This window comes from Salarias fasciatus, chromosome 12, assembly GCF_902148845.1.
Source record: "Salarias fasciatus chromosome 12, fSalaFa1.1, whole genome shotgun sequence".
NCBI lineage: Eukaryota > Metazoa > Chordata > Actinopteri > Blenniiformes > Blenniidae > Salarias > Salarias fasciatus.
Window position 1 is genome coordinate 25,239,637 of NC_043756.1, and position 10,085 is coordinate 25,249,721.

At 47.1% G+C, this 10,085-nt stretch overlaps 1 protein-coding gene across 1 annotated transcript; it reads left to right on the forward strand.

Annotated features, from left to right (window-relative positions):
• The first annotated feature begins 466 nt into the window (after positions 1 to 466).
• Positions 467 to 5,361, forward strand: LOC115398203 (torsin-2A-like). The gene is made up of 5 exons (XM_030104875.1): positions 467 to 607; positions 1,644 to 1,909; positions 2,076 to 2,251; positions 2,768 to 2,895; positions 3,507 to 5,361. The coding sequence occupies exons 1-5, from the start codon at positions 487 to 489 to the stop codon at positions 3,749 to 3,751; spliced, it is 936 nt and encodes a 311-aa protein (XP_029960735.1). The 5' UTR covers positions 467 to 486; the 3' UTR covers positions 3,752 to 5,361.
• The last annotated feature ends 4,724 nt before the right edge of the window (positions 5,362 to 10,085 follow it).

Here is a 10,085-nt window from a genome sequence, read left to right on the forward strand (position 1 = left end):
GAAGAGACAGACAGGAAGCCATATAAACAAGCCTGGATATGCCTTCAATATTTGCTAAAAGAATTCGTTTTTGATGACAGATCTCTATTTAACCAGAGATTAATCTGTTCTGTCTTCTTTATCATGGTTTATCTTCCCTGTTGGTCCTTGGTGCCGAAATTACTTTTTCTTTTCTTTACCGGTATGCCATCAATGGAGGTTATGTCACAGAAAAGACAATAATTCACATTTATCTAAATTTAGACAGAGTTGAAGTTCAAGAACGGGTTCAGTTCCACGTTTTCACTGCCGGAGCGTCATTGGAGCGGAGCGGCTTCCGGCAGCCCGTGCCTCCTCTTCCGGCCAAGCCTCGTCTTCCGGTTTGTGGGAGTTGTAGTTCTTTCTCTCTCCGCTCCGCCTTTCGAGAACCAGCTGGGAGGGTAAAGAAAACTACAAGCCGGCAGTGACAGGAGCGGACCAGCTTCAGTCTGCCAGCAGGCAGCAAACATGTTGGCCGTCCTCTCGTTGCTGCTTCTGTCATTTTGCGGCTCCGTTCGCGGCGTTTTCCAGCAGCTTTACTGCACTTTGTCGGACAGCTGTGACTGCGACTTCAGGCCCAACATCAGAGGTTAGTGCAGCCGGACGGCTAGCGGGCAGAGGTAAACACTGCTGAGTTCTGGTTCCTCTCTTCGTCTTCTCTTGCGGATCATACGTGTTTAGAAACTTATCCTTTGTGTCTGCGTCGTGACGGGCGTTCATTTTCACTTTATATTGTTATTATTTCGGAGTTTTAACACATTTGACTGCATTGCTGTTTTTGTACTTTCGATTTGGGCAGTTCTCTCTACTGCCTGACTTTAATTACTCCTTTTTTGTATTTATTGGTTCAAGTTTTAAAAATGGTTAAATCTTATATTACATCATCGCCGCAAAAAAGACCAGAGATGTCAAACATATGGCTCGAGGACCAGAACCGGCTCAGTCGGGGGGCAAACGAGGCCCTGAAATTAGCATCAGCACAAGAACGAGTCTTAAACCTGCTACAAGGTTTCTAAATAAATCTATTGTATTTAGTGTTGAATATTGAGTGTTTGGTGACGTCTGTGTGCTGAAACAAATCAATCAAATCAATGTGAGTGATCAATAAATGACCATTCCTCAATAGGCAACTCAAAGTGGAAGATGCTCATAGTCACAACGAAAATCAACATAATCAGTGTCAAGTGTCTATTTGCAGTGTTGTTCTTCTCTTTAAATTGGAAGCAAAAACTGATGTTTTGTGGAAACATTTTTGCCTCATTCGCAGTTGTCAGTCACTGGAATAACAATCCAGTTTGGTGGTCTGTCCATATGAATGTGGACATTTCTCCATTTCCATAGAGACTGACATCATTTTCAAAACCATAAAGAGGAAACCTTTCTAAAACGATGTGTTAACGCTTGAAAGATGGTCATGTAAACATTTCCCGAAACAGCAGGAAATAAGTCATGTTTCTATTAGAAATGTAAAATGAATGTCTGTAGTTTGTTTGGTGGGAAAGACCTCGTCTGTTGTTTTTCTTTCCTCTTGTACATAAACACTGAACAGGATTCATGGGCTGGGAGAGTTTCTTCTCTGGGTTCTGAAATAACAGAAGCTGTTGTGTGATTGTTCTGATGAGCAGGGTTGGAGTGGGACCTTTACAAGAATGTCTTTGGTCAACATCTGGCTCAGGACGTTGTCTCGGAGGAGGTGGCCCGCTTCCTGGCCAATAAGAGCCCCGACAGGCCCCTGGTGCTGTCCTTCCACGGATCCTCCGGGACGGGAAAGACGCTGGTCAGCTCAATGCTGGCAAACCATCTGTACGGCTCGGCCATGAGCAGCCCGTACGTCCACCAGTTCGTCCCCACGCTGCACTTCCCCTCGCCCCACCTGGTCCACGAGTACAGGGTAGGTCACGGTCTTCACTTCCTCTCTCCGCCCTGACCTAAAGGAACTAAGAAATTACACCTCTAAATCCTGATCGCAGTGGCACCTTTGGCTTAAAAGCCACAGTGTGAATCTGACACGCCCTGAGTGTGTGTGTGCGTGTGTGTGTGTGTGCGTTGGTTTCCAGGAGGAGCTGAAGTCCTGGGTGCAGGGGAACCTGACTGAATGCGCTCGCTCCGTCTTCATTTTCGATGAGATGGAGAAGATGCCGCCCGGCGTCATCGACGTGCTGGAGCCGTTCCTTGGACCCGCCCACGTCGTATTTCGCACCAACTACCGCAAGGCCATCTATGTCTTCATCAGGTACCGTCCGCCGGTCAGAGAGACGCTGGGGGCCCGGGGAGGCCCCGTCCTTGTCCAGAATTATGATCCACTCTGCACAACACTGTTATGTGAAACAGTTTCAACACTTGCAGATTCTTTTTTAGGATATTTCAATAAAAAGCAGTGAATTTTACTTAAATCCCAACAGACGTTAAGTTTTCCAATTTACAATGTTTATTGAAATTTTGAGAATTTTGGTTCAAATATCAGATGAGCACCTTTTACAAGGTTCATATTTGGAAAGAAGGTTTTTCAGACCAAATATTGTTGGGAGGGGTTTGGGGGTATTTTGGTGATTTTCAGGTTGTTGCATTTATTTGGGACTGTTTCTGAGGCTTTGGGGAGGTTTTTAAAAAGAGGATTTTAGGGGTTTTAGGAGGGTTTGGGTGATTCAGGGGTTTTCAGAGGGTTTTGTGGAGTTTCACGCTCAACAAACAGTCATATGTTGGTTTTTAATTGGTGTGATCTGATGGCCTGTGTGTGTCCGCCCTGCAGCACCACCGGACAGGAGCTGATCAAGGAGGTGACTCTGCAGAACCGACTGGCCGGACGAGAGCGCGAGGACATCAAACTGTCCGCCCTGCAGGACCGACTCGCCCAGGCAGTTTACAACGACAGCACCAGTAAGACTCCAAACCTTCTGGCTGGTGATGGGCTCCATGCTGCTCACCACAGCGATTGTGGGCGGAGCTTAGTCTGCTTTCTGATTGTTAGAATGAATTTAATGACAATGAAGACAGTGATTTCCTCAAAACCAGATGACAAAATGTTTTAGCAGACATTTCTGCTGTAGGACACCAGGAGCTGATTGTTAGAGCACCGCTGTTCCTCTCTTACATGTTTATGATTAAGTCATAAATTCAGATCAATAATCTGATGGTGGCTCTGAACTCTGAGTCAACCTGTTTTATTTTACAAACACTGGAGGATTTTTAGTATTTCAGTGTCAAATCACCACTTTTCAGATCATGATTCAGTTTAGTGATAAAAAAAAAAAATTGTTAACAAAGAGCATGAAGTGAGAGTTGAGCTGCTGCTCAGAACCCGTCTCTGGATCTGGTTTTGGAAGGAGAACCTGCTGCTTTTGGTTTTGGTTTTCACCAACAGCAGGATGAAGTCCCGGTTTGGCCGGGGTTGACTCAGGTCTGGTCTGGGTTCTGGGTCTGGTCCTGTCCATTCTGCTGTGGTCTGATCTGGTCCGCTCCGGTCCTGGAGCTGCTCCCTCTCTCCTCAGGCGGGTTCTTCCAGTCCAGCATCGTGCAGCAGAGGCTGGTGACGGTGTTGGTGCCCTTCCTGCCGCTGAGCCGCTGCCACGTGGAGCGCTGCGTTCACTCCCTGCTCTGCCAGACGGGCAGCTGCCAGCGCAGCGACGTGGTGGAGGCAGTAGGGGGCGATATGACCTACGCTCCTGCTCAGGGCCAGTACTTCTCCACCACCGGCTGCAAGGCCGTTGCTGCAAAGGTCAACTTCTTTCTGTGAGCGCCAGCCTGCAGAGGAGGAGCCACCGAGACAATCGGGACGGCCCCGGGAATCGAACCGGGACGCTCTGGTGAGGGCTATCCTGGACAGGATCTTCAGAGAGACTGCAGCAGTCCGTGTTCATCGGCTGCTAAAAGCGTCTGTAATGTCATGGAGGTGGTTCTGTTAGCGGGCTAACAGCCGTGGGACACCTGGACACACACCTCAGTGAGGATGAATCCAACGAGCTCCACCTCACACTTTACCGTCATCGCTTCCTTTTTCCTGTTCACCGGGAACGCTACAGTTATTTATTGTGGAATCGTCATAGCAAGCATGTGACTGGCTGGTTCTGCTCTTCACAGGCAGAGTCCATGAGTCCTGATGAGAACTTCTCTGGTTCCTGTAGAGCAGAGGTCTGCAGCTCGGAGCTCCTGCCAAATAATTTATCTTTTTATTTACATACCAGACTCATTCTCAATAGGAATTTGATGTCTTGGATTAAAATCTCTAAGAGAAAGTGCTGAAATGCCTACAATTTCTGAAAATGGAAAGAAACAAACAAGCAAAACTGCTTAAAAAGGTGAAGTGTCCTTCCTTCCTGAGGCCATAAGACTTTATACCTCCCCCCTGTTAACAGGGTCTGCTGTGCTTTGGTCCATGTCTTTCTGTGCTCAAATTCAGCCTTGTACATCCTGTTTTAAATTACTTGTTTCGTTTTTGTCCTGTTTTATGTTGTATTCCTTCTATTTGAGGCAGTGCTTGAAGGAATTTCCCTTTGGGTTTAATGAAGTGTTCTATTCCAAAATGCCAAAATTGTTCAAATTTTGGAACAGAAGGGTGAAACTGCTAAAATCAGACAGATAAACAGCTGAAAAGGTAATGAAATGTTTGCCATCCTGAATCTTCTTAAATGCAGCATAAGGTTTTTTTACGGGTTTCAGATCTGTATAAGTCAAACTGTAGAAGCTGTGTTAGCTTCATTTTAGAGGTTTAGCATGTTTTGCGGCTCCAGATACGGTAAATTTGATTTGGTGGGAAAAAAAATCATAAAAACGTCTGTTTTGATCATAAAGGTTACAGACCTCTGGAATCGCTAATGATTTTTACTTGATGATGGAAAACCAGTCAGTTTTTACTTCGTCACTGCGATCAAGAGTGTCTGTCAGGCTTCCCAGTGGAGGGAGACCGGGTCAGTCCACTAGTGCTGCTGTAGCAGGATCCAGGCAGCAGGGGGCAGCAGAGGGCAGCAGCCAGTGAGCAGGGCTCCGAGTTTACAGATGGAACAGGTTTCCCTGGTGTTCAGTGGACTAAAGGTCTCCTCAGAGCTCCAGACTGGGGGCCGTGGCGAATCCACCTGGACGGGGTTTTCTGATCTACTCGACAAGCAAACAGCAGCCGGCAGTCGTTCTGCTGTGTATATATAAGCTTTTAGTGTGGTTTCTTTGTTTTTACTATGGAATGTTTTTGTTTTAAATGTTCAGAAACACTCAAAGTGCACTTTAATGAATGTGATGCATTCACTGTCAGTGTTCAGCGTTGGAGAAATGGAAGTCTGTCTTGTGTCATGTTTGTTAAATCCTCTGTAAACTGAAGGCATTTCTATAAAAGAGTTTCTCTTTCTGAAATCAGTCCGTCAGTATTTCACGGTTCCTCTTATTTTACCTGTGTTCAGACCAGATGCAGCTGTAGCTGGAAAAATTTCCAGAATGTCTGAAAGTCATCCTGAAACACCTGACCCTGATCGTCTGGATGCTGTGAGACATGTGATCAACTGTGTTGATCAATAAAGGCTTCACTCCATCATCTGAATCCTCCGCTGTTTGGAAGTGAAGTGGAAAATGAGTAGCATTGAACCGGGACGGCGAGGACCTCCCATCCTGCCAGCTGACGGCTCCGTGTGGTCCTGCTGTGACAACTTCATCACACACATACACACACACACAGGCAGGGTGAGGAAGAGGAGGGGTTCAAAGGTCACCTCGGAGGCCTCTTGAGCCCAGCTGCTGTGTGTCGCCGTCTCCGTGCCTCCGGACAATGGAACGCATAAAGCAAAAGAGCAGGATGACCAGCGCGCGCTCACACACACACGCATACACACCCCCCTCGCTGACCTCTCGGCCTGCGTTCACACACTCTGTGAAGAGCGGCTGGATGGTCGTCGGCAGAAACTCCTGTGGCTCGCCTTTCTGAGGGAAGAAGAGATGAAGTCTTCTTCTCCATCACGAGGCTCTCCTCTTCCTCTTCCTCTTCCTCCCCTCACACTCCTCCGCACACATCCAGAGTGAAAGGCCTTCCCAGCGGTGGGGGCAACAATGGGCCGCCGGCCCCTCCGGCCCCTCCGCCTCCTCATTCTTCTCCCTAACTGCTCCATTATTACTCCTCTTTCACTTGTAAATGCGGGCAGCGATACTGCTGATGGGTCTTTTATGCCGGCGGCCGGGGTCAGGGGTGAAGGCAGGGGGGCAATGAGAAGGTGGTAAGTGGACGAGGGGGGGGTCTCAGGGGTCTGGTGCTGTTTTGTCACTCTCTCTTGCGGACCACAGAGTATGAGAGGACAATTGTGACAAAGAGTTAAATCCTCTTTTTGTGTGTGCAGTCATGTGGGACAGTGGGGTGGGGGGTGGGGGGGGGGGCAGGGTCCTTCCCCTGACTCAGGCCGAGGGGCAGCAGGACGCCACGCTGACCACTGAAAACCTCATAACCTGCACCGCAGTACTGCACCTCACAAATCAACCCTGTGCTGAGATAACTCGTTAAATTATTAAAAAAAAAAAAAGGGGACATATTTATGAAAAAAAAATCACCTTCTATTAACTTGAATCGATATAATTCATTGTTACAAAACTGTTGGAAGTTGAAACCTTTACTGACCATGTGGAGGCCTCACCTGCACACTGTGAGACATGGTGGAGGCAGCATCATGCTGTCAGGCTGCTCTGCTGCTCTGCCACTGGATTTAATGACTGAGGTCCTGCGTACACGGCAAGGTTTTCATCTTCTGGCTCGGCAACTTTTTAAAAATGTTCATTTCCATGATCTGTTTTTGGGACTGATGCACATTTTATTAAAACCTGTGAAAGTTTGTAAATGACTTCACTTAATTCCACCCTGAGCAGAGCAGGTGAGCATCCTTCTACCCAGAATGCACTCTGCTACAGACAGCATGAAACACGGCATCAAACATGCGATGTGTGTATTGTGATGCTCCTGTTTAATGCACTCCAATTACAAAACCAACAACACACTAATGACAACACAGATGTTATTTATCTTTATTCAGCCTTTCTTTTTCTTTAAGTTAGCTGAAACTGAAATAACGAACCACAAGGTCCGACACACACAGCTGATGAGAATACGAGGCGGAGGTGTTAAATCCCTGCTTTCTGTCTGAACTGATGCCGGAGTGTCTCCTCCGGCTGGACGTCCACGTTGTCGCTGCTGCGCTGGACTCGGTGTCCTGGCTGGGATTATGTGCCATTTCAATTGTGACCTCTGTTCCACACACACACACACACACACACACACACACACACACGGGGGGGGGGGTATGTCCATGTCTCCAAGACAACAGGTGAACAAAGCGGACGAGGAGGGGGGAATGTGAGGCCAGAGCAGAGCTGGTTCAGGGGGTGGGGGGGTGTGTCGAGGTGGCAAGGCGGCATCTTGTTGGGGGGGGGGGGGGAGTCATTTTTGACCTTGGCCTGAGCGCGGTAGTCAGATGGGGCACCTGAACTTTCTTGCACAGCAGACACGATTCGGTTTAGGATGACAAATGTGACGCGCGAAAAAAAGAATGCATGTGCTGAAACCTGTCACATCCTGTCGAGTCTCCGAGGCCGAAAATCTGGACCGTCTAACGTGAATAAATCCCACAGTACAGCTTCAGCTGAAAATAGAGTTTAATTCAGTACAGACGATCGAACAGTGAAAACAGCCACGAAAACTAACATTTGATTAAACAGACAACAGTTTTGAGAACAGATGTTGTTAATCCAAAATGACAATAAAAAATGCTGAAATATCTCCAGCTTTGAACATAACGTTTTTTGAAACTGAACCTCCAGTTTAATACATTCAGAAAAAGAAAACTTGCTGTAAAAACTTTGAGTTGCGATCTTTTAGAAAGATTAAATCTGATTTTCATGCGTCCAGATTAACAAAATGTCATTAGGTTAAACTAAATAGCTGATTCTTCATCACCAAAAATATTATATAAAGAAAAAAGATATTAAAGCCTGTTTGAGCTAAAACACGTTTAAATGGTTTCATTTAGTCATTTATTATCAAAGATTTATTATTTAAAAGATCAAACAACAACAATGTTTAACATTCACACCAGTTCTAAAGTTAGAGAAACAGTTAAGTGAGTTTACACACACACACACACACACACACACACACACACACACACACACCTTAGGGAGGTTGTGGCGTGAAAATCAAACAAACCCCTGCTCGAAACGGCAGGAGGCCAAACTCACACTGAGAGTTTGTTTTTCTGTGAACACATTAAACACAGACACAGAAAACTTTTCTTCAAATGTGATCTTCAATTTTTTGACATTAAAATGTTTTAATCAGCTCAGTTTTTTATATATATATGTATATATATATTTGGTGTAACGCAACCCCCTTCAGAACCGATTGATTAATTTTTCTTGAGAATAAAAAGAAAGTCAATTAAATTTAAAAATTACGTTTGTTTAAAACTTCTGTAAAGTCACAACTTTCAAGATTAATGCTGAATGAGTAGATTTAAAAAGGAATCAGTCCTTCAGATGAAGAGAGGACTGCAATTCCTCTGGTGATCATTGATTCTTTCTGGGAGCGGCGTCCTTCATCAGAGGGATAAAGGGCCTGGAAAAGGTCTCGGTTTGTTCAACTTCATTAAAATGATACATTCCTGGAGAATTATGCTAATTATAATCCCCAAAACGTCAACAAAAGGAGGCAACAAAAGCTCAGCGGTGGAGCTTCCAGACAGAAATCTCGGTTTCCCTCCAGCAAACTCTAAACCGAGTCCAAACTGAACGGCCCATTGACTCAGGACCTGCGGTTCTGGGAGTTCCTTCGTTCTGGCGGACGTCCTCCTCCCGCGGGCCTGCAGTCCGTCTCAGAGTTCTGCTTCAGTTCAGCGGATTGAGGGGAGTGAAGAGGTCCTGTGAAGGCTCTGAATGGAGTGCAGGAGCGTCCAGCAACAGATGTCCAGGCACAATTCTCGAGCAGGCTTTGAAATCTCACAAGAATTGCGTTTGGACAATCAGCAGCGAGGGCTCAAACGCTGAAGAACCAGCAAAAAAAAAAAAAAAAAAAAAAATCACAAAAAAAACCTCCACGAAACACCTAACAGCTCCAAAGAGGCAGGAGAAGAGGAAGCTGGAGCAGCTGTAAAATCAGAGTGCAGTGCTGATCCAGCGGGTCCAGGAGAGGAAAGTAATCCTCCTCCCAGAGTCAGCAGAGCAGAACCTGGAACTCCAGCATCGCTCCAGAAGGCACCTGTCACCCCGGCTCCTCCACACACACACCGGCCGCATGGAGCTCCACCCGGGCCTCCACCTGCTGCTCTGCCCAGAGAGCAGCAGGCTGCACGCTCCACCTCCCCGGTGGCCACAGTGCCCTGCCCGGGGAGCGAGCCCCCATCAGCCACTGCTGCTGCCCCCTCCTCCCTCCTCCCTCGGTATTCCCTCCTCCCTCCTCCTTCCTCCATCCTCTGGCTTGGTCTGGGATTCCTCCAACAAGAAGAGTCGGTAGGAGTCCATGACACCAGGAGGGCGCTGCTCTGCTGTCTGTACTGACACACACACACACACACACACACACACACACACCGAGGGGAGGGATGATAACGGTCTATTGTGACCCTGAGGGGGAGGAGGAGGAGGAAGAGGTGGAGGAAGTGGAGAAGGAGGAACTGGAAGAGGGGAGAGGAAGGTGGGGGAAGGAGGGGGAAGATAAGCAAGAGGACGAGGAGCAGGAGGGAGAAAAGGAGCACGAGGAGGAGAAAAAACAATGACAATGCACCGCACACTGTTTGTCCTCCAATGAAGGAAGAGAGTCTGACAATAAATCTGTTTGAATGAATGAATGAATGAATGAATGAAAGGCCACTGCTGGGTGGAGTGCTGGAATCTGGGCAGGAGATGGCTGAACGGTCCAGGTCCTTACCAGGTCTACCTGTGCACACCTGTCCTCTCCAGGACCAGAGAGGACACGGGAGGACAGGTCTGCCATCGTATTTCTGTTGATGAACTTCTGCAGGTTTCTTGTTTTTAAAGCCACTCTTTAATTGTCTTGCAGCAGACTGATGTTTTCAGTGAAGACATCAGATATTTGGATGACTTGTGTGGTAATA

What these genes read in the sequence shown, in the direction of transcription:
- LOC115398203 (XM_030104875.1), top strand. Translation starts at nt 487, where the DNA reads ATGTTGGCCGTCCTCTCGTTGCTGCTTCTGTCATTTTGCGGCTCCGTT. An exon ending in CTTCAGGCCCAACATCAGAG is followed by an intron (nt 608 to 1,643) that starts GTTAGTGCAGCC and finishes TCTGATGAGCAG; the next exon opens with GGTTGGAGTGGGACCTTTAC. An exon ending in AGTTTACAACGACAGCACCA is followed by an intron (nt 2,896 to 3,506) that starts GTAAGACTCCAA and finishes CTCTCTCCTCAG; the next exon opens with GCGGGTTCTTCCAGTCCAGC.